This window comes from Elgaria multicarinata, chromosome 1 (assembly GCF_023053635.1).
Source record: "Elgaria multicarinata webbii isolate HBS135686 ecotype San Diego chromosome 1, rElgMul1.1.pri, whole genome shotgun sequence".
Classification (NCBI taxonomy): domain Eukaryota; kingdom Metazoa; phylum Chordata; class Lepidosauria; order Squamata; family Anguidae; genus Elgaria; species Elgaria multicarinata.
In genome coordinates, this window is record NC_086171.1 from 55,380,956 (window position 1) to 55,406,193 (window position 25,238).

General features: G+C 38.0%; 1 protein-coding gene across 5 annotated transcripts in view; it reads left to right on the plus strand.

Moving 5' to 3' along the window:
• Positions 1-25,238, plus strand: part of TBC1D5 (TBC1 domain family member 5) — a 314,125-nt gene that overhangs the window by 123,041 nt on the left and 165,846 nt on the right. For all 5 annotated transcript variants that reach the window (XM_063128520.1, XM_063128512.1, XM_063128544.1 and 2 more), the window contains exon 4: positions 22,013-22,079. In XM_063128520.1, coding sequence (XP_062984590.1) covers positions 22,013-22,079 — 67 coding nt within the window. The remainder of the gene's footprint in view (positions 1-22,012; positions 22,080-25,238) is intronic.

Genomic DNA, 25,238 nt, shown 5'->3' on the forward strand with positions numbered 1-25,238 from the left:
TCAGTGTAGCTGCATGAGGAGGCGTGACATGGAGAAATTAAAAAATGCCATCATATGTACCTGATGATTTCTTGCCATTTTCAACAAGGTGTGTATTATTTATGGACAATCTGGCCTTTTTAACAAAGAAAAATATGCCTATGCTTTTACTGCCATTTCTACAAGCAAAACAGCTGATAGTTTAATGAATGCCATACTGATGGCCATGTAGGACATAAGGCAAATTAAGCAGGTTACAAACTGCACATCTTCTATTTAGATATAGGAGATCTTCCCAGCCCGAACAATTAGTTGTACTAATCAGACAAGCCGACAGTCAGAAACAGAAGGAGACCATTTGTATCAATTTGAACAACATAGCTGGTAATGAAGTGAAATAGCCACACTGGATAGTTTTCACCTCTATGTCGGATTATACTCTTCCAATGGACTCTTTCATCTCCCTGAAAAGAAATACATATGTTTAACAAAAGCTCATTAACTGATGTTTTCAAACTAAGGATAAAGGGATAATACACTGTGAAACTAGGATTTGTCCAAAAGATGCTTTTTGGACACAAACAAAATTTGATTCTTGGTAACCTTGTTTAAACGTTGAATGTAGATTTTCTTTCATAGGACTTTTTAAAACTATGGCAGTTCAGCTGTGAAAAGTGGAATACCTTAAAGATGACAAAAAACCTTCAGACTGAGCGTTTACAATTTATTATTTTACAACTTTTATATGAAATACACAAAAAATGTATTGCCGATTGCCTTAATTTCCCTTTATTCTTTTTGATAATAAATGTCATTCAATTTAGCATTTCATTTATAGATTTTTGTAATTAATAGTTGATTCGGAGTATCTTAAGACAGTGTTTTCATCATTTCGTATGATGCCTAAACCTGCTCCCCTTAAGAACAGTTCCCTGATAACAGTACAGTGGGCATAAAGCATTGAGTAATTAAGTACAAATATTTTGAAAAGTGACTAATTACTAATATTTGGAAAATGCCTACATGTATTGTTTGAAAGATTTCCGAATGAATTGCTTGTTTGCTCCTTCACACACACACACACAGGGCAATAGATATAAAATGACAGATGTAAAATGAGCACATATGCACATTTTACCAACAGTTTAAAATAAATCATACATTTTTAAAACTTTATCCCAAGTAGTCTCTGATATGCATTTCATTTTAACTTTGCTCTGATTGTCAGAACTGTTCATATCTCTGAAGCAGTAATCACATAGCTGTATTGTCTGAAAATATAGTGCAAATGACATAGAAGAATATGTAGCAGATGAGATTCAGATTTCCCTTGTGATGGCCCCTAATATATCTTATTGTTATTGGTACAATACATGATATTTTGGGGAAGTGTGATCTCTTTATCAAGACAAATGCCATAATTTCATTTTTTGACACTTACATATGAGGAATGTTTAGAATATCTTTGCCTTCATATAACTTCATCAGGACTCATTATTCATATTAATAAATTCATTTGGCTGATACTTTAAGAATAATAGTCCATACTTTGCTACATTTGTATTGCTAGATGAGTTACAATATCAATATTGAGGGACATAACAAAATTCTAAACTTCTAAAGCTGAGGTCATTAGCTCTAATTCCATTGAGAAATACATACTTTTTATTAATAGACGTATTCACAAGGATGAACAGTTTCTTGATTGTGACACAGGGGTTGGGGTCATTTATTTGAGAAACAGAAGACTTAACTCAGTTTCAGCTGAAGTCAACTGCACTGGCCATCTATAGGCTTTCAGTCCCAATTCTTGTCTTAACCTTCAAAGGCCTTAACAACTTGGGACGAGGCTATTTGATGTACCGTCTTCACCCAGATATTAGTGCTCGTACACTAAAATCTGTATAGGTTGGCAGGCACAAGTAAGAGGACCTTCTTTATGGTAGCCCCAATACTATGAAAACCCTTTCCTACTGACATGCATATTTCTGAGTAAAGGTGCCTTCAACTGAATTTGTAATTTTAGCTTGTGAGGTCAAAGTTGTTTTGCAAAGTATTTTGTATACTTGCTATTGTGGCTGCTATGTCTTGTATCTGACTGTACTCATGTTTGTATACCACTTTGTGTAGGCATAGCTCTGAAAAGTGGCTAAAGTCCCCTTTGGACAAATAAAGTCCCCTTTGGACAAATTAAACTAGTTACCTTATTCGTTAATTCTTAGCCTAATGGTTTTTCTTCTAGATCTTCCCTAACTTCCTTTTTGTTGTGGTGGTGGTATTTTTTTTGGTTCTTGCCTTCCTTAGGCTTCACTGTTGTCCCTGAGCAATCCATATAGTATGTGTGTATCAACTATTCTATATGTAAAATTGGAATTGTAGGAACATAGGAAGCTGCTTTATACTGAATCAGACCATCGGTCCATCTAGCCCAGTATTGTTGACCCTGACAGGCATGGGCTCTCCAGGGTTTCAGGTGGGATTCTTTTCTTTATCCTACCTGGAATTATATTACTTCCATGATGTGTTTAGGCTTGACTATATTTAATGAAGTACTTTTGGCGTTTTGTGGCAAACATTTTAAATTACTTTCAAAATATGCTATTGATAAATGTACATTTCTTTGGTTTGTGAATAATAAAATGTAGGCTGAGGCCTGGGTAGATGTTTCTTGCTGCAATTTGTTTTTAGTCAGGGGGTGGTGGTTGTACCTAATAGTTGAGTCAGGGTTTTAAGCAGAGTAAACAAAATATGTATCGCTACCATGGCTTGCTTACAGCTCCTGCATATTCTGAAGCTTGAAATATCTAGATACTATTTTTATTCATTGTGAAACACCAGGGCCAGTGCAAGTTCTCTTGCCACCTGAGAATATGAGCACATCATATTCACCCACCCCTCCATTGCCGCCCTCACTGTGTCTCACCCCATCCATATTTCCTAGCCCTCCATCACATCTACTACCCTCATTGCATCGTCTACTAATATGCAACATATCCCAACCCTTTGCTGTGTCTCTCCCAGCCCCTCTGCATCTCCTAGCTCCTCCCAGCCCCTGCCACATCTCACCCACCCACCCACGTCTCCCAGCAACCCATCATGTCTCCCCCATCCCAGCCCTGCACCACGTCTCCCTGCCATATCTCCCCAATTCCCACACCTCCCAAGGCCCTTGCCTTATCTCCCAGTCCTCCCAGCCCCCTATTACATCTCCCCTACACCTGCTGTTTCTTCCCCCACCCCCAGCTACGTCTCCAGCAACCTGCCACTTCTCACACGCACAGTGTGGACAATTTGTGCCTGGGTCTGAGGAAGGACCATCAGAGTCAGGCATTTGGGCCGGGCCACCCTGGCTGCTTTTTATGGCCGACGCAGCTCTTCAAAGTGTGAGCCTTCTTGCTGGCTTGCTCTGACTAAGAGAAACCTCAGAATGATCCAGAGGGTGGGTGGTGGTTGCTCTGGAGAGTCCTACTAGCCACTCTCCCACTGTGGCATTTGCTGATGTACAAAAATAGGCCTGGCAATTGATCTGATTATTTTTTATGTTTTACTTCATAATTTCCCCCCCCCCCTTCCTTATCGGGTAGTGAGGCAAATTCTAAAAAGAGAACAGCTGTGTCTGTCTCTAAAATAAATACACATCAAACTGCATTTTGTTGTCAGGATATCTGGCTAGTTCTTTGTGAAAAATTCAAGACTTTCTTACATTCACATTGACAAACAAGAATTGGAAAGAAAATATTATAACTGTTTAGTCAAGCAAAACAATAATGCTAAGCAGTTTATTTCAAGAATAAATAACTGGAAATTTTAGGTATTTATTTTTACCTATTTAAGTATTTATATCCTGCTTTGGGGGGAAATCAGCTTCCAAGTCAGCTTACTAATACAATACAATATAAAATACAGAATAAACATGAAAACATTGGAATACAACAAACAGAGAGCTAAAGTTCTTGTTCCAGACAATAACAAACTTTGTTCAAAAATACTACAATTCCGTTTTGTTCTGTTAAAAAAAAAAGTTTTAATTTTTCAACTTCATTGTGACAAGGAAGCCCTGAGTCTAATTTTGACAGGAAACAGGCCCAGTCTAAGTTCCTGTGTGGCTACAGTGTGCAGCGCTTTCCCAGTTCATGTGATAAAGATCCCATTGCATGAGCAGAATATTTTCCAACGTCAAACTGAATAACCTGCTCAACTGAAGGGGCTGCTGTGTATGTGTGTATATTTTATGGAAGGAATAAGAATTAACTAGACATGATGTGAGCACAACCCATGTGTTAGAATGTGGTATTGCCAGACAGATATAAAGTGGGATGGAGAGAATTTATAGTAGAAAAATATGTAGATAGGACCAGAGTGCTTAGCACTTCCTTTGTCACCCCAAAAACCACTCCTGTCAGCTGCTTTTTGCCTCGGAAGTCTAACTTCCAGTCTCAGAACTCAACTAAGAAAAAAATATCTACCAAGAGGGGACTTGAAGGGGTGGGTGTCTTCCCCTTGTGCCTGTCCCTTCTCTGCATGAAATGGGCCCTCTTCTCCCAATTTTAATATTTGTTTCCCATAAACATGTTAATATTTTCCATCTTAGAAGAACTGCAAATGGAGCCATAGAAATTCAGAAGTGGCTCAGTGGCTCAACACACTTAATTTTCTTCTCTCTTCCATTAAGATAACATCTGTTCTGGCCACCAGTCAGCAAATCAAATTTGATGAGAATTCATCTGAGCGCAAGGTAGAAATGCTTGCTAATGGACAGATTTATGATTTCTCCCCCTTCTTAACAAAGCTCTTAAATTTTTACATTAAAAAGTAAACAAAAATAACTATAGGATCTTAATAAAAGAAATGAAGTGGCAAACATATGGGTATTTTTGATATGATCCTTCGTTTAAAAAAAAACAATCTAATAAACTGTGAGAGAAAAGCACTATTAATAAAATAAGAAAACTCTAGTTTCTTTTGGAGTGTACTGATTTTAGACATAAATATATTCTTGCCTTATAACTTAGTATTCTAATATGTTGAATTATATAGGACTACTAAGTATAATATTTTATGTCTGCAGAATTAATTCTAAACGTTTTACTTAGCGTTTACTTTTTCCTCACCCTATTCTCCAATAAAATCCAGAAATCAAAACATTCTTATTATCAAATATTTATCTATGTTTTACATTGGCTTTGTCGTAATTACGGCACTACTTCACTTTGTTGTCCTAAACATTATTTATATAATAAATATGCTTGACTCTACCATCATAATATGGGGGGTGGGGGTGGAGGCTGCATCCACCATTTTAGTTGCTGGATCAAAAAAAACCGTGGGCAGTAGTGAACAGATGGCCAGCGGTTTTCGTCTGGCAGTGCTTATCGCCTGTTTAGGGAAGTGGAAAGATGGAGGCACTAGGCCTCCTTCCAGCAGGCAATTGGTGTAGGCAAAGCTGGCAGCACTGTTGAGTGGGGCTCTGGCATAAGTGTCTTTGGATCAGGGCCCATGCTAGTAAATCATTTTGAGATAAAATATGATAATGCAAATTATTTTCTTGTGCTCTTTCTTTAATTCAAATCTACAACTTCTGATATGAAACATGCAGACTCTTACAATCTCCCCTTTGATACTATCCAGTTCTTCACTTTGGACAATCTATCCCTGTTTATACCCTCCTTAAATCTCGGCTGTCCTCTTATCTCTGCCCCCCTCCCCCGGCCACCTTTCTGTGTCTCTGGCCCAGCACAAGGGCACTGTGAGCTTCTGTTGCAATGCGCGATGGGAGAGGTCAGCACATTAGATTTCTATTATTCATGTAAAAATTCCAAGTAAAATTTCACTTCAATTGAAAATTCAGTAACATTATGTTCCCAAGGCATGGTTTCCATGCAAATACTTAAATATCATTATCGTTAATATAATAGTTGAGTAGTTCTCTTGTCAGCATATTTAAAATAGTACAGAGCAGCTGGTTTGTTTATGGCCAATAGCAGCCTCCTTAGGAACTTACTGGCCCCATTCTGAAGACACCTTAAACCATGGCTTTAACCATAGTAAATAAGGCAAAAAGACTTATTCATTGTGGTTAAAGTCATGGTTTAAGGTGTCTTCTGGACACAGACTGGCTTTCTGGCTTAACCACTATGGTTAAAGCCATGGTTTAAAGTGTCTTCTGAATGGGGCCACTGTGAACAAGAGACAGGATTGCAATGTCCACTGCTACCTTAGTTCTTTACAGGGAGTATTTTATGTGAGGGACTATTAAAATAATGCAATCATCCATTTGCTTGTTGGTGTCTGGAATTCCACCAGCTCAGTTTGTGTAATGTAGCCCAGACAACACATGCAGCAGAATAAAGTGAGAATGGGGTGTCAAATAGGATATATCACTTCACTTGGCATTTTTAAAATATCCCCCTAAAAAAAATATATCATTGGAAATAGAAAATGAAAACAGCAGAAGAGCTTTTCTTCTTGATGTACTAAGGCTTTGGCTTAAGTTTTATTTTTGTTTGTTTGTTTTGTTTTTACTTGTGGGGACTGAGGGAGTATTCATAAATCATAGAATCATAGAATAGTAGAGTTGGAAGGACCTATAAGGCCATGGAGTCCAACCCCCTGCTCAATGCAGGAATCCACCCTAAAGCATACCTGACAGATGTTGTCCAGCTGCCTCTTGAATGCCTCTAGTGTGGGACAACTAGACACTAGAATGCCTCTAGTGTGGGACAATGACAACCTAAAGACTCAAAAAGTACTACGGTTCACTCTTAGGATTCTACAACTTCATTTTGCTGAATTGTAGATTAGGCCATAGTTCATACTTAATATTCTGGCAGCAATAGAGCAGCCGCACTGCTACCCCTTTATGATTCACTGAAGTGATGTGAAACGCCCAGGACCATGCATGGGAAGGAGCCCACCCTGTGGCTTCTTCCCTCTCTATCATCACTATTATGGAAACTATATTAGTGATGACAGGGAGAAGAGCTACCATATTTCTTCGATTGTAAGACGGCATAGATTGTAAGACGCACACTAATTTCAGCACCACCAACAGAAAAAAAGCTTTGATTCTAACAATAATAATCGCACCCGCGATTCTAAGATGCACCCCATTTTTAGAGATGTTTATATGGGGGGGGAAGTGTGTCTTAGAATCGAAGAAATACGGTATATTGTGAGCTCCTTTCACATGGTTTGGGTTTTAAAATTACCTTAGCAATATAGGAAGGAGCAACCTTGCAGCAGCCGCCACACTGCTAGAGTATTTTAAGAACCCACATTTGACCCCCAAACAATTGCCTGGAACTGCATTTCAAGGGTGGTGGGAAGAGAACCACTTGCATCTATAGTATGACACACAGTACCTTGCCACTGTTGCTAACATCAAATGTTCAAAACTCAGGGGAGAAGTTATGTATTTTACTCATAATTAAGTCTTCACAAAACATTAGACATAAGTCATAAGTGTCTCTGTTAACCTTCACATAGATTTATCTATATCTCAGATAATATATGGTAGAATAAAATAAAATAAGCTTTATATCAGTGGAGGAAGTTATAAGTGGTAGCCTTTACCTTCTGACACAGACTGAGAGAAGAAGTGTACCAATATAAGATGGTTAACTAAGACAACTGCAGGTTCTTTGATCTACCATTTTAATGTATTTTTCCCTTCTGCATAAGTTATGCTCTAATAAAAATTAAAGAGCAAGTTGCATTTGGAAGATCAGGTCATCGTAATTCATTGACATTAGGCCACATAACTGAATAATGTCTTACTTCAGTGAAATACATCAAATGAGATCAACAATTATGACTCATAAACATGCCTCGCAGGCATAAAACAGCAGGGAATTAGCATGTGAGGCTGATAAATATGCATGTAAATAAGCTCCCAAAGGAATAACATGGGTTTGATTGATAGGTTTAGAATTGGAACATATGTAAACCCCTTTATTCCTCATTCTGGTGTAGCTAAGTAAAGATGCACTTTACTTGTTAAAAAGTTTCAATAACTTTGTAAATCTTTACTCCACATCTGTGTGTGTATGACTGTTTGTGTATGACTGTCACTTGTAAGATGAATTGAACGGTCTATAGGGAAGATGGCCTCCTCCCGGAGCACCAGTATAGAGTCATCTTTGTAGGAGGATTATTTCTACAAGTTTAAATGATAGGCGAATGTATTTTGCCCTTGTGACCATATATTTTATCTTAATGTGTATCACATATGCATGAGTTCTTAGGGCTTTCCCCCAAACTTAAAAAGTGGTGAAAGTGTTTTGTAACTATCTTTTTAAAAAGTTTTTTCTAACAATAGTATAAATCACAGTTAATCCTTATGAGTGGATTCTACACAAATTAGCAGTGACTAAGATCTGGGTGATATGAAGTCTGTGTATATGCTTTAGTCCATGTAGCAGAGCTCATGGTTTGCATGTAGAAGGTTCCAGATTAAATCACCAGAATTTCCAGGTAGTATTGGGAAACACTGATGTCTGACACCCTGAAGAGTCATTTCTAGTGATCGTTGAACTAGATTAGGGTCATTGCTGATGAACTTGTGTTCATAAATGATCTGGAAATAGGAGTGAGCAGTGAGGTGGTCAAGGGGTTTTTTTTAGATGAAATCAAATCATTCAGGTAGTAAAATGGGGGATTGCAAAGAAATGCAAAAGGATCCCTTGGTAAGTGGGATTTGGTAAGTGGGCATTATAGTTCAATATAAGTAAATGCAAAGTGATGCACATTGGGGCAAAAACTCCTAATCACATATAGCCTGATGGAGTCACATAAACACTGATGGAGTATGAGCTGGTACAAACAAGGAAAGGGATCTCAGAATCATAGTTCAATGGAAATATTAACCCAGTATGTGGCGGTGGTGGAAAAGGCTAGGGAATTCAGTTAGGAAAGAGATCAAAAATAAAACTGCCAATATTTGTAATGCCTTTACACAAATCTATGGTGCAAGCATGCTTGGAATACTATGCTTGGTTCTGGTTGCCATATCTTAAAAATGGCATTGTATTGAAAAATGTGCATAAAAGAGCAGCCAAAATAATCAGATCGCTGGAGCCCTATGATGAAAGGTTATGTTTGGAGCTTTTTAGTTTAGAAAAAAAAAGTGATGAAGAGGAGACATGGTAGAAGAATTTAAAATTAGCCATATTATAGAAAAAGTGGATAATGATACTAAAACCCAGGATCATCCTATGAAACCAAATGGTGGAAGATACAAGACATATAAATGTTAGAACTTTACAAAGAGCAATTATGCTAAGGAATTCACTCACACATTGTGGTGATGTTAGATGGCTTTCAAGGGGGGTTAGACAAATTCACAAAGGACAAGGTTGTCAATGGTTATGAGTCACGATGGTTATATATTTTCTCCAGGATCCAAAGGCACCAGACATCTGAATACCAGTCACTTGGGAAGCAACTGTGGGGGAGGGCTATCGCCCTCATGTCCTGCATGTAGGCTTCCCATAGACATCTTATTGTCCACTGTGAAAAAAGTGGGGTGGACTAGTAGGCCTTTGGTCTGATCCAGCAGGGCTTTTTTGTTCTTAAGTAGACGTTTCTTTGTCCATGCCCAACATAGACAATATGTTGGATCCAGATTTAGTACATGCAATGGGACTTTCTCCTCTCCTGAAAATGCTATGGGTTGGTGATCTGAAATACCCCAAACCTGGCCAGGGGCACCTTCTCTACAGCTTACCCTATTCAGTAGGCTCCCTGGATCCTCTGTATAGCATTTTTCTACACTGCTACAGCTTGCTATGCATCTTGAGTTGGTCTGGCTAATTTTTGCTGTTTGGGGGGCACTATTTTGCATTTTATCTGTTCCCCTTTCTCATTGTGGCTGTCCTCTTCCCTGTTTGATTAGGTATTGTTTCAACAGTGAACTAACAAGTGCTGGTTTGCTTCAGGCAGGGACTCTGCTTCGGACACCTCATAATATCTGGTAGAAGATTCTCCTTAAGAGACTCAAGGCCATTGTGCAGGGAGGTGGCTAGTGTCGTGGGCAACCACCTGAGTTGGACCTCCATCCTCTGCCTTTCTTCCTCCCAGCTTTAGACAGCAGTTGGTCTGTGATGGTGTGCAACTTGTTTCACAAGACTTTGTTTTCACACATTAAGATCACCCCTCTTATGCTGAATAAACTGGAAGATGAGCCCCATTTCTGCAGTGGGCTTAGGTCAGACCTGAAGGCATCTCTCCTTGATTACTGCATGCAAAGGTAAAGATGAATGGTATTGCCCTGAGGCAAATAGTCCCTGCCTTTTCCCAGCCAGGTAAATTTGTCCTTATTGTGACAAAGGGAATGAGGTAGATTGACGAAGGTGGGAGTTCCTGCCTGAGACAAATGCAAGTTACTATGACAACAAACGCAGCAACAGACCTATGCCACAGCTCTAGAAGGGGAAGATAGGATATGGCTGTTTCTTTTGTAAGAGCAGTGATGGCTGTGATGGTCTACTGATGTTTTCTGCAACTGTGCCTATCTCAGCAATGTGTGAAGGGATACTTATGAAGAAGATGCTTCAAAGAATGAACAGTGTAGTAACCACAGCCCATCCTTATACAGGCAGCTTAAGTTTCTGTCTGTCTTTACAAATTATCCACCTTCTTCTCCCTTCTGCTCTCTCATTATGCATACTCCCCCTTTTATTTCTGTGCAGCACATGCCCTTATTTGCTATGGACCGAAAGGGGGCAGGAAAAGTGAAGAAAAACACTTTCTTTCCGCTTGTTTTCCGATATCTCCCACTTACACATTTGTCTTTACTAAAGAGGGTAGGGGCTATCCAGAATTCATCCTGTGCTAAGGGGGGAAAATCCTTAAAAGTTTTAAATCCTTTTGCCTTCATGGTAGAGAGGTGAGCACGCAAGCTATTGGAGGAGGGATGGATCATTCTGCCCCCTTTCCACCCACCTGCGTGATAGAAGGCTTCTTTAAAGAACTAGACTGCTAAGAGGTCTGCCTCATTAAGAACTGGCTGGCATGGAAATGCATGCTACTAGCCTCTTAGCGGCCTAATTTTAAAAGATGGCAGGTAGTACCTTACTGGTTTACAAAGCTGAGGTAATACAAAACAGTACTTCTCATCGTCCCTTGCAAAATCTTTTTTTTAAATAAAATTTCAGTATTTCATATTATAATAAAAGCTTTGGAACACAAGGTAATATATAATAAAATTACATTAAAAGTTTAAATGTTATGTAACACTTGCCATTACACAAAGCAGGACACTTTATTTAATTTTAATTTTTATCTTAATTATTTATTTAACTTAATTTTATCCTAATTATTGAAAAGATAATTTATGCCACTTCATCACAATTTTGCATGGAAATATTTGTTTAGTTTGCAAGTGTCAGAATTCTACGTCCCCCCTCTCTAAAATAACGTTGATTTATCCATTGATTCTTCTGCCTTGCTTTATGCTAAATAGATAATTTGTAATTTATATCTCTCAAACAGTTCCCAGTTGGATTTCCCGTGCACTGAAAAGTCAGATGCCTGACATTACTGTGCAAAGTTAAGTGCTTGGGGTTAATGAACAGCATTAAATTTTATGAAGCCATGTCCACTAGATGCTAGAAGAAGCTTAGGGGAACTTTTCTCACAGATAGAAATTAACATTGGGATGAAAGAACGCCTGAGGGAGCTCAGCTCTAAGTAAAGTACAGTTTGGTGACATATAGGCATGCGATGATTAAGATAAATATTTTTGTTAGGAAATTGATTGTCTCTGTAAAGTAAATCACTATTTAGGTGTATAGGTACCATCTCCACGTAGTACATGGAGGAGATGCATGTCATTAAATATTTATGCTCTGTTGGGGGTCTTGGTGCTACAAAGGGGACCTCTATTTACACATGGCTATATTTAGGCCCTATATGCAAGAGGCAATATGCCAGTGAATCATCATAACTAAACTATATTCTTAAACTATATTCTTAGGAATAAATCTTTTTTAGATAGATTTTAAATGTGCATCTCTTCACAGAAGCATTACATTGGAAAAGACTCAATGGAATTTGTAGGCCATAGCTAGACGGGGCGATATCCCGAGGATCGTCCCGGGATTGTCCCTGTGCATCCACATGACGCACAGGAGATCCCAGGAGCAGGGAGGGATGATCACTCCCTTTCCCTGGGATATCACCCTACAGTTGTAGCCCGCTTTTTCCGTGGTCTCAGGCTGATCTTGAGACCGTGGAACATGTGGGCGTCCGTCGCGAGAAGCTGGGAACTGCGCATGGGGCACAGAGTTCTTCAGGAGCTCTGTGCCCATTGGGGGTGGGTCGGGGAGTGGGGAAAATAGTTTTAAATATAAAAAACCTAACCTTTTGCACATGAGCGCTCGTGTGCTCTTCTCCTTTAAGAAAATAAAAACACAAAATGGTGGGCGCGATGTCCTGTTCCTCCAAGGCCGTCATGCGCTGCATTTAAACAGAGGGGGAGATCTCGTGTTAACAATATTGCGAGATCCTCACCACTCCGTCGCGCTAGACCCGTAGGTCTGGCTGAGGCTGTATTTTAACACATTGCCCATAGATAGGCTACCCCTTATCTAAAGCATCCCTGACTCATCTGTAAGGAAGAAAATTCAAAAATCTACCTAAACACTTTAGTAATACTATTCCTATAATTAGTATGCTCTTTCTCATTCTTAATGAGAATCTACTTCCCATCTTGTCCATGGTTGTTAGAATAAGCAATGGTCATCTTAATCATTCTTAAATCCTTTAAAATATATTTAGTTAAAACATCTGTATAATCTTTTCAAAATTTTATTTTCTGTCGTCAAATATATTAATTTCCTTCTTCCTGTTCTCGAATAATTTACCTTCCTTCCATAGCCCAATAATTCTTACAGATGTAATAATCCTCCCTGAACTGTGAGACAGGACTATTACACACTACTTCTGCTAGGACAATTTCTGCTGAGTTATGCATATGAGCTGATTCTAATTAGTCCAGTCTTGTGCCAATAGTACGGAAATCAAACATTTTATCCTGTACTTCTCATGTAATCAGACTAGCATGTAGAAGAATGGGATAAAATGTTTGACAGTACTCTAAGAAAGCACCCTTAGGCTTTAATCTCATACCCATTTACCTGGGAATAAATTCCATTGAACTTGGTATGACTCACTTCTAAATAGGCATGCATAGGATTTATTTATTCATTCATTAACATTACATTCCGCCTTTCTGCTAAACTTAGTGCTCAAAGTATCTAATAATAAAATTCAAATAAAATAACAAAGGTATAATGAAAACTCATCAAATAGAAACACATCAATGAAGAAGGAATAAACAGTACTCACCAGATTAAAACCTACTTAAACAGCATATCAGGTTAGATGATGTTAGATCAGGTTAGATGATCAGCCAACAACCTACCTAAGTACAAAAATCCTTGTCTATTGGCAGAAGAACAGTAAAGCTAGAGCTAACCCTTGGGAGGGAGTTTCAGAGCCTGGGAGCAGCCACCAAGAAGTCTTTCCTATATTCCTGCCTAGAATCTTACAGCCCATGTAGGCCTACATTGGATAGTGCTCCCTATAACCAGCCCTGGTAACAGTCTAGCTACAGCATTCTGGATCACCTGAAGTTTCCAAACCGTTTTAAAGGCACCACTATGTAAAGTTCATTATAGTAGTCCAAATGGGATGTAACTAAGGCATGTGTCACCATAGCCAGATCGAACCTCTCCAGGAGTAGACACAGTGAGCACACTAGCTTTAGCTGTGCAAATGTACTCCTGGGCACTGCCAAAACCTGGGCATTCAAGTTTAGGGCTTAATCCAGGAATACACCCACAATGCAAACCTGAGTCTTCAGGGGGAGAGGTTATAACCCATCCAATGCAGGATGAACTCCTTTTCCCTGATCTGCCTTTTGACAGACCAAGAAGCACCTTTGTCTTGCCTGGAGTAAGCTTTAGTTTGCCCTTCAGTCCATTACTCACAGCCTCCTTGGATTTAGATGGAAAGGAGAGATACAGTTGGGCGTTACCAGCATATTGGTGGCATGAACCCCCGAACTGTTGGCAACTTCCCCCAGCTGTTTCATGTATATGTTATTTATTTATTTATTTATTTATTTATTACATTTTTATACCGCCCAATAGCCGAAGCTCTCTGGGCGGTTCACAAAAATTAAATAGCATGAAGGACAAGATGGAACCCTGAAGGCCAATGATGACTGCGCTGAACAGGAATTCTCTAACACCACCTTCTTAAATTGCTTCTCCAAGAAGGAACAGGACCTCCATTTCGTCATTCCAGAGGTTAGCCAGGGCTTTGACAGAATTGTCTGCCAAGGCGACAGGAGAATCCCCAAGAACTATCAGGAAAACATTTGGATCCATTAGTATACTCTGACAGACCATCTTAATTGGTCCCCCACCTCTGCAGAATCTCCAGATCGCAGTAAACCAAAATCACACCAGACAGTGAAAGTCCATCCACACTCAGATCACCATCATTCCATCCAACACAGAAAGCCAAACCCTATTTGTGCCCTGTTGAATGAGTGGCGCTAGATACCAATTGGGATAGACGAATGGTTGCCGGGGAGGTTGTGAAGCCTCCTGGCTGGATGAGAATAGGAGGGAGGTGAAGTTCTTCCAGCTTTGGATTCTGCTGCTATTGTGAATAACTTCAGAAGTTCTCTGCATTTTGTATTTCTTTTCTGACTATTTAGTAATATTTTTGGTTGTTTGCACATATATTTTTTTCTATCTTAGCTATAAAATTGTCGCAGCATAATGGTTTGTAATTAGAAAAACAGTTGGATGGTAATACTTAATTGAGGTTTTAGTCCATAGCCTACCACGACAGAGCAATTAGAAATCTCAACAAGGCAGGCAGTATAGTGTTCACCATTTTACATTCTTCTGTACATGCTATTGTGAAACCAACACATTGAAACTCTCGAGCATTACAGTCTCAAGATACTACAGTATAAGCGTTCAACGGAGCCCTTTCATTCTCCAGATTCCCTTGGCCAAGTGTGCTCATACTGTTGCCACCCTGCAGTGTGTGCAGCCATTAGTTAAAATGGGAAGTCTATCAGCACTGTAACAGCAGTGCCTTTCACCACAGGTCCCTGACATGCAGGCTACTCATGCTCAGTGTGGTCAGTCTCTCCCAGCAGTTCTTCTGTGTGTGTTTTTCCCAATACTTGTTCCAGTCTCAGGGGCCCAATCCAGGGTTGGGTTAGAAGAGAAAGGGAATTTGGGATCCAGCAGATCCACTAATTCTCTCTCAATGCAGCCCAATCACTTTCTACAACAACCTGAGGGCATCACGATTGCTGCGTGAAGTCTCATTGTTTTCAGTGGGACGGGCCTAATCTACACCAAACAGGATATTGCACTATGAAAGCGGTATGAAAGTGGTATATGGTATGTGTCAATGGGCCCCAACAGTTGTCAGTGCACTTCAATACCGCTATAAAGCAGTAGTGTGGCGCCTGCCTTTTGGAATATCCTGCTTGGTGTAGATTAGGCCTTAGGTTCAGATAACTTATTTTGTATCCAACCCATTGAACACTGTGGTTCACAGGAAGCTGTCAGAACAATGTTTTCTAGATATTCCTGCTAAAATAGAAAAAATAATCCTTAGCAAATTATTAATCCAAATAATTCCAGATTTTAGTGTGTATATGAGAATACTCACTCAACATTTCTAGAAACCTGTGTCAGTTTGCCCTTGTAGTTTGTTAGTTCTTCTAAGTCTGCAAAGTCTCAGGAGCTTCTCAGTTTTAGATATATATTTTTCTTCCTGTCAAACAAGCTGTCATTTTGTACTACTATGTGTCAGTTTTGCTTTCCCGCTTAGCAATTTTTCTAGCTTCAGCTGCTACAAATTTAGGCAGTGATCCAGGTCACTGTTTCCATGCACACCCACATTTCTTTATGTCCCTTGCAAAACCTGGCCCTTCCGTGCCTGCACATCACCATTTAAAATCTCCTGGGTTCAAAAAGCAGTATGGCGATTTGATACAAGAGTTACTTACAGCTAAACTTCAGTTGCATAGTAGACAGGGTCCAATACCCCCCATTGTTTATAGAACACTTACATGTAAGGTATATTATTACTATATCAATTCAGTAAAAAATAAATATTTCACTCAATGTGTAAACATTGTTATGAATATCATATCTAAAATTCAGTCATGTGTACAATGAGATAAACATTATACAAACATGAATAATTCCAAAATTTAAAAAATACTGTTCTTGACTGTATTGTCTCCTTTAGCTGGAGATTTTAGTGTGAGATTGCATTTGTTGATTCGAAATGTTTCCTTCTTATTTGGGGTTTTCTTTTCATTGTGAGTTTAATCTGTTTTATCATTTGCTTTTACAGATACTCATCTTAATTTGACCTAAGAGGTTTTGCATTTTGTAAAGACATTTATTCAATATTTGAAGGTTGCCATCTTGGGAAGGTAAAATCTTAATAGTATGAGGAATCTTTCAGACAGAAGGGTTGGCCAGGTATTCTGTATAATGACAGGAGCCAATTTGCAACTGTGGAGTTCAGTAAGCCTAAACCCAATATATGAGCCCAGAGGATTTTATCCATCACTAATTTTATGTAGAAGTTTGAATGGGAAGTAATACTCCCTGCCAAAGGAATACCCCTGCCAAAGGAAGTGAGGCAGGTGGCTACCAGGAGGAGGGCCTTCTCTGCTGTGGCACCCCGGCTGTGAAATGAGCTCCCTAAGGAGGTTCGCTTGGCACCTACATTATATGCTTTTAGACGCCAGGTGAAGACCTTTTTATTCTCCCAACATTTTAACAATCTATAAATACATTTTAACATGGTGTTTTAAAATTGTAATTTTGCATTGCTGCTGTTTTTATCTGGTTGAGCTTTTTTATTGTATTTTATATTATGGTTTTATACTGTTGTTTTATATTATGAATGGTTTTAATTTTTGTGAACCGCCCAGAGAGCTCCGGCTATTGGGCGGTATAGAAATGTAATAAATAAATAAATAAATAAATAAAATACTCCGAAGAATCAAAGATTAAAGACATGTCTGGATGTAGTACTAAACTACAGTTTAGCATTGAATGAATGACCCAGCATGAGCCCATAACTTGTGTTCCCTGCGTTCTCCCTCCCACACTCACCCGCAGGTACCGCCATGAGGAAATTAGAAGCTTTCATATCTGTTTTTAAAGAGAGCTTCGGCTATTGGGTGGTATAAAAATGCAATAAATAAATAAAATAAATAAAGTAACCAGAGTTGCCAGTTATGTCTGAACTATAGAGATGTTGAACTATAATTAGTTTGAACAAGCCAGGGTTTATAATTTGAGCTTGTTAACAAACCATAGTTTAAAGCAATCAGAGTTGTCCCTCCCCCCCCCCCCACCTCATTTGACATAACAGGGAACTCTGAAAGCAGAAGAAGCAGAAAATTGGCCACACCAGAAGAGGAGAGGGAAAAAGGGAGGGCAGCACCTGGTGTTTAAATGCAGTTGTGGCCGTGTCTCCCCTCGGTTACCATCCAGTAACTTTGAATGGGAAGAGTAAGTTTGCTGCAAGATTGCTGTGAGTGAGGAGGACTGGTGTGGATACTGGTGCCCAAACCTAATATGTGCCAGGGCTGAGATTCAGAGCAGCTTTGAACCCAACTTGTAATAGATTCGGAAATTCTGAGCTGGGGAGATTCACTTCTAGGGAACTCTCCTTGTTTCCTAATTCCAAAACATAATGCCATCACTCTATACAGTTTTCTTGCTTGCAGACTTGGAACTTATTCAATTTCACTGATTTCTTTTTCTAGCTCTAATTATATTTAATACTGATATGTACTGTTTATTGAAAAGTTGACTTAAAACATAAATACGTAACCCTTGATTACATGCATATTTATTTCATGAAGAATTTCAACCATTGCATAACTTGAAAATATAAAGGTTATGTAGATCATCATTGTTACCTGCTTTTCCCATTAGCAAAAATGATAAAGAGATTTGAACTTCAATAGTAGCAAAAGCTTTCCTTTACGGACTACATTATTGTAATCGTATAAAAAGATTTTTTTATTTAAAAAATCTTGAATATATTTTGCATTTTTACTTTGGGAAACTTCAGCAACTTCCTTGGAGTGTAATGTACTTAAAATTTTGCAGCCTAATAATTATTTTATAAATATCAGAAGTGTAGTGCACTTAATTCTTTAGCTGAGGGCATTATATTCAGTTTCTGTACACTGCTTCAAGCTTGCTCCATTTAATCATTTTAAAAGCTTAGTTGGTGTAAATTGAATTTAACACTGTAGTTGCAAGGGTGTTATGTAAAAAGTCCAAAAGGAGTGTTTATGGCACAGGCGCTTATTGATCTTAAACTCTCTAGCACCCTCTGTTGGCATGTACAGGCAATATCAAGTGTATTATCTTGTTTAACAACTGGATAGCCATCAACTCTATCAAAATGCATTCAACACAGGTTCTTCAAATATGTACATTGTAGTGGATAATTTATCAAAAAGTAAATTTCATAACTAATTCAAGTTTTTCTTTCAGTTTTTAACCTTTAAGTCATATTCCTATATTTAATCAAATGGATAAATTTTGATTTGCTGTAGCCTTCTTAAAAGAGTCCTTCCATTTTGAGTGGGGTTTGTCTTACAGAAATTCTCAAAACATTGCAGATTTCACATGTATGGTGTTCAGAAATGCAATCTGTATATACTCTGTAAACCCTATAATTCTTAGACTTTACTGCTTCAAAATAGAAGGAACCTGAAATTGTCCATGCTAAAATTAAGAATTTATAACTGTATGGAACAGATGTTTTCATAAACATTTGCTATAATTAATTTCAGCTAGGGGATTGGAGGAACAAAGCAGTTGGTCCTTTCTCTAAACTTTAATGCCTTTTCCCCATACAGAAAACTCAGAAATCTTTTCTTTAATACTGTTAAGGAAATAAATTTACTTCTCTGTTTTTAACAGCAAGAAAGAAAAGCTTAATTCATATTGTATTCTTGCCTTTGAAATGATGGGGAAACAGTCTGTAAACGGTGAAATTACTTTGACATTGTTTTTTACATTAAACTCTGTTTCACCAAGGTTCTATTTACTGCTACATTTATTAGTATTATGTAAATAGATAAAATCATATAGAATAGTGCAGTGTATGGAATATTGTTGTATGTCAATGCTTTCTATAGTTTGCATCAATATTTTTTTTATTAAAATTGCATGTTAGTTTTATATGGATGTTCTCTTTTGAGTAAAATATTATTATTTTTGCTAGTTTCTGGAATTAACTAATATGCTGTTTTCTAGTAATATAGTGTATCCTGTCTTCCAGATTGTTGGTAATTAAATTTGTAGTATACCTTATGACCGCAGTAGTTTTCTTCTAGAGGTCAGCATTCAGGAGCAGTATATATTAGCAACCACATTTGAATATTATGCCTACTGTCACTACAGACAGGAAAAAATATCCACTTATCAGGATCTTCTTTACTATCTTCGATGCCAATTTATTTTCTTCACTATTTCTGCACTTTATAAAAATACTGCTTAATTGAGACAGCATTTTTTTAAAAAAAGTTTTAAAATAAGCACAGCCTAATTGTTCTACACCTGAAAGCTCTACTGCAGCTGCAAGAAATTTTGAGCAAACCAGTATTCTTGACTGATCTGTCATCTACAAAGTGTGCAAAGAAAAATAGGTAGCTGTCATTAACATTACATTTCAGCTTTCAATAACCATTTAATGAGTAGTGTAATTATATAAGTATGGTACCTCAAGTACTTCACTCAATAATTAAAAATAATCTCATCTTTAAAGTGAAAGCTCTAATTATTATTTGACTTAACCAGGACCACTGTTATGATCTCCAGTGGCATCTCAGAGTGTTTTGAAGGTATAAATTAAAACTGAATAAATCATTAAATTATTAAGCTTTAAATATGCTAAAATAAAGGTATGTAGTACTTCTTAAAATATGCTATTGCAGTTCTCAACTTCATAATGTAAGCAAATTCTTCTCTATTACTTTTTTTTCTCTGAGATCACAAATTATACATATTGGTTTATGATTTACTAGGGAATGCTGTCGTAGGACTTTCAGTCTAAACATGCATAGGATTGCACCCTTTATGTCTTTAGAGCAGAAACCATGATGATATATAACTTAATACATTTCTAATTTCTAAGCAGTAATATGTCTTTTTAGTTTTGGTTTGTGAAAGGTACAAGTTTGAACTGTTAAACGTTTTATTATTTGAAGCAAAATCCCCTTTCGTCCTATAATCTGTCTTAACTAGATATGACCACTATAAAGAGTCATCATATCTAGTTTTGGACTGTATGTTTATATTCCATATCTATTATTAGGAAGGATGAATGAATGTCTCTTCTTGTCTTATTCTCTTTTTATACATGATCCCATATCTAAACACAAAAATATATGGAGAAATGTCTTGTTTGCATCTATGCTACACACTTTTATTCAAATAATTCCCCATGATTGTAGCGCTTCTAAGCAACTACCACCATGATTGGAGAATTCTTTGCAAAGTGAACATATGAGTAATAATTATGCACAGTACATTTCCATATGTGATCCTGTTCCAGAGGGCTAGGTTTGCGTGGAGAAGGAAGACTGTCTTTGCTGTATTAATTGGCAATCAGAGCACCATACATGAGAAACACAGGCAATCTTCTACCAAGGTATTGCCCAGATCCAGGCCTTCTTCGCTACAGATTTGGCAAACCAGAAACATAGTTTTCCTTCCTGCATTTTAGTAGACCACTTTAAGTTCTCATTGATGAGGACCAATGTATCCTATATCTATAATATTTGAGAAATATTACAGTATGAAACTCACTTTCTCGATTAAATTTCATTGGTCATGGATGTGTGAACCAGCCCTTATATTCTTAGCAGAAAAAAATAATCAGTAGCTACTTATCAGCTAAAGGGGTGATCAAGAATCCAGCACAGAGATTAAAGAGAAATAGGATATTAAGGCTGCAATACTATACTACGTGTGTGTGTGTGTGCGTGCACGCGTGCGTTATCTATGATGGCTGATTAATACATGCAAAAGATCACATGCTGCTGCTGTCATCAAGTAACTATCATGCATCAAGGAGCAATCATGCATCAACAATCATTCTTCAATAGTTCTTTCTAATTTAAATTTGGAAATTCACTATTCACATAATCATTAATTTGAATTGGGAAACTGTAGAATTTGGAAAAAATAACAATGGCCTTACTAAAAAATGTGACTTTCCTAATAATAAGAGGAACTTAGAACTATTAACTTTTATTAAAGTTCAAGAATAAACCTTTCTAAATATAATTTGGCCTGATCCAGAGAATTGCAGAAGTACCAAAAGACTGCGTGGAAGGCTCAGTTCCTTCTCATATACTTCTGTGGACCCTAAGAACATCTTCAGTGGCTCTTCTCTGAGTGCTCCTGCCAAATGAAGTGAGGCAGGCGGCTTAAAGGAAAGGGCCTTTTCAGTGGTGGCATCTCAGTTTTGGAATGCCACCTCCAGAGAGGCTTGCTGACACCTACTTTGTGCTTTTTTCACCAGGTAAAGACCGTTTTATTTTCCCAAGCTGTTTAGTCCATTTAAAAATTGCTTAGTGCACTGCTGCTAGCCTTCACCCTGGTTTTTACTTTGGTTTTATACTTAAGGCATTAACTTTTGCTTTACTATTTTACTGTAGTTCATGGTTTTAAGTTTTGTTTTGTGAATTCCCCAGAGGGCTTTGGATGGTATAGAAATGTAATAACTAACTGAAATACTGCTTCTTCTATATAGTGCCTACAGCAAAATCTTTGTGCAGCTCATAAGAGTTCCTGGTGGTAAAGAGTGTTACAGATGTTTCCAGGTTGAGTGATTGTGCTGCCTTGACATAGTGTTATTGTGCAAAGGTCTGGAACTTCTATATATCCAATATTCACACCACTCTAAATCAACGTTCTAAAATTTCTCGTGTTTATCTTCCCAGATGTGTCAAATGAGAATGGAAGAATGCATCATATTTCGGATTCTGATGGAACATTTCTTTCATATAGGTGAGAGTTTCTCTTGTTTCTGGCTGGATAGCTTTACTTATATTTACATTCTTAAAAGCAGAAAGAACACTGTATGACTGGATTCGGACAGCACGATAGTCAGCGGCGGGTTAAATAGTCAATGGTTGGTTATTGTGTTGTCTGTCAGGACTTTTTCACACCACGGTTGGTTATTTGGCTGAAGTAATGAAAGCAAATAATCAACACTGTGCAGTGTTGATTAATTGAACTATCATTGGTTATCATGTCATGTGTTGGGCACCATTGACGATTTTGTTGCACACCGTTGGTTATTTTCGGTGACTACAGAGTCCCCTGGCAAGAACGACCAAATTAACGAATTGACACTCTAATCCAGCCAGCATAACGCGCAATGGCTGATGGGATACCAGCAGGAGGACAGAAGGGGGAGAGAGGGTGGGGAATGTGTCAATCAAACACAGTGTTGACTAATAGTCAACTCTACACTGGCCTTGATCCACACCACAGTTGATTATAAACGTGCCGTGTGGTGAGTACCCCCTCGATAATCAACGTGGAGTTGACTTTTAACCCACCATTAACTATTGTGTTGTCTGAACGCAGCCTAAGTCTTGAATTTATTCAATATGTATTCTATTGCAGTTTATTTTGCATTTGCTGTTTGGTGAAACTTTGAATAAAATGAATGAAGAAGACATTTAAAAACTTTCGTTTTGAACCCACAGCTTAAAAACAGATCAAGGAGATCACCATTGCTACAAGTTGTGATAAAATCTTTGTGATTGTTTATATATTTTAAAAAAGTGTTTTGTCTGAACATATGAGGACCTTTTATTCATAAGCTTCAGCTGTGGGCCTTTGTTCAAGACTCCAGTTCGTAAGCATGAGAAATCATGTTTGACAATATTTTTTGTGAACTGCCTAGAAAGATTAAGCTATTGGGCAGTATAGAAATACAATAAATGAATAAACTAATCAATAAAAAACATTGAACAGTTTATTGATAATCATATAGTTAGACCATATAAAACATTACAGAGACCAATTTCTTTGCAGGCCCCTTTACCTGACAATGTCCATGAACTTCAAATATTTTAACTGAGCTGCATAATAAAACTGGAACTAATATTATTTGGATCCCCATTAATCACCATCATTCATGCAGACCTTCCATTCCTTGTGACTGTCTCAGATTTTCACTCTGGAATTGTCATTAATACCTGGCCACCTTATGTATTGGGTAGACAACAAAGACATGCCCAAGCAGGGCTGAATCTTGTAATATATCCTATTGGGATTACCTTTTTCTTTTCTTTTCTTTTTTTAAAGCACAATTAATAAACTGGATCAATTTAGATTTCAAATGTTTTAGGAGCAGTTTGCTAAACAATGAACATTGTTTAAAACAAACACACATACCCCACATTTGTCTGGTAGTTGCCTCACCTATACAGACACCTTTATTTTGTTCTTCCATATATCAGACACACTTCCACAGCTGTGGTTATTCAATATTATTTCCACCTATTGAACTTTGGTGCTTTCAGAAAGACTTACAATTGTTTGCAAACACTTTGGGCCTTTTGCTCAAGGATCACAAGGCTTAGTTTGCTTGGAGATGGAGCCTTGGCATGAATCTCTTCAGAGTTGGGTACCTGTTGTTTTTGTTGAGTAAATGTGCTTTAAAGTGTTTGAGGAGAAATTAATTTTAATAGTAGAAAAATTCATGGACATGAAACTATTAACAGAATTGCAGCAGATTTTAGTTACATTGACATTGAGCAAAGCTCTGCATATTACAAGTTTTCTGTGAGAACAACATAGACTTGATTAATTCAGTAGCTTCCTTGATCTCTAAACGTTCTTCAGATAACTTTTGGATAAGCTTCCCAGTAAGAAAAGAGTGACCCCAAAGTTTCAAAAGCAATACTCTTGCTAACTTTAATCATGGATACCTTTTATTCAGGTGAGGCGACTCCAAAATACAAAAGTCGATACGATTAACTAGAGATGTAGTTATTTGGTCTTCATTAGCAAAATGCTTGCTGTTAGCTGGTTCTGAACCTATGTACGTTTGACAGATTTCTTAAAAGCTATTTAGAGTCTATTTAGAGTCAATGAACTAGTTGCCTGCTTTTTTTAAAAAAAATGTCACTATACTTTAGCTCTAAAAGGATACCCTAGAGTAGCTCTTCATTTTCTTTATCAGGGGTTGTCATCTCATGGGCTTTCAGGTTAGGTTAGTCCAAAATATTGAGCTGAGAAGATTTTCCTTTTGCTGATCTATTAGTACGAAACATTTCTAATTTTAAAACAAATAGGACGGAGGAAGGTAGGATAACTGTCAGGATCAGGCCCAGTCTCCCTGGTGTGTATCTTGGAGCCAGAAGGAAGGAAGGAAGACAGACAGACAGATAGACAAGACAGGAAGCAGGGGTGGAAATTCTCCAAGCCTCTCCAGGAGTCAAGATGGAATCTTCCCAAGAGTTTATTAGACAGGAGGCCCAGCCTCCGAGATTATCATCCCCACCCCTGGGAATTCACTCTTTGTCAGAGGGGGAAGGAACATTGGAATTGACAGATCCCGGAGTCCGGTGCAGGGTCAAGTGAGTAGAGTTGAGAGGAGGAGGGGGGGAGACTTGGAATTCTGAATGATAACATTCACTGCTCCAGTTAGCATGGTCTCCCTAACAAGGAAAAAGCAGTAAATTTCCAGTCTTCAGCTCATTTTCAAACTTCTGAATCAATGGGAATGGGGCTCTTCTGGTGGGCGATAGATACTCAGGGCCAAACTTGATTCAATTTTTAAATGTAGCTTGGCATTTAGCGTGCAGGTTTTTTAAAAAATGCAAAAACCAAACTTGGTGTTATGAACAGGATTAGAGCAGTCATAGAGGGAGGAACATAATCTTTTCCAACTGTGCTGTGATTCTGAGGTAAATCTTTTTTGGAAGTTAGGAAAGAAAATGGTGCCAATTGGGTATTTTCCCACAAAGCAAATACTAGATTGCGAAAAGGATTTTTCCTCAGGACCAAGCAAGGGAAGAAAGGATTAAACACCTTCTCTGTGATTGCTCTGATCCTGTTAATTATCAGTTGTTGGTATTTGCATCTTTAAAACATTTTGACCCTCACTCTCTAGTTGCCAAGTTTCTAGGGGGACAGGGCACCTTTTGT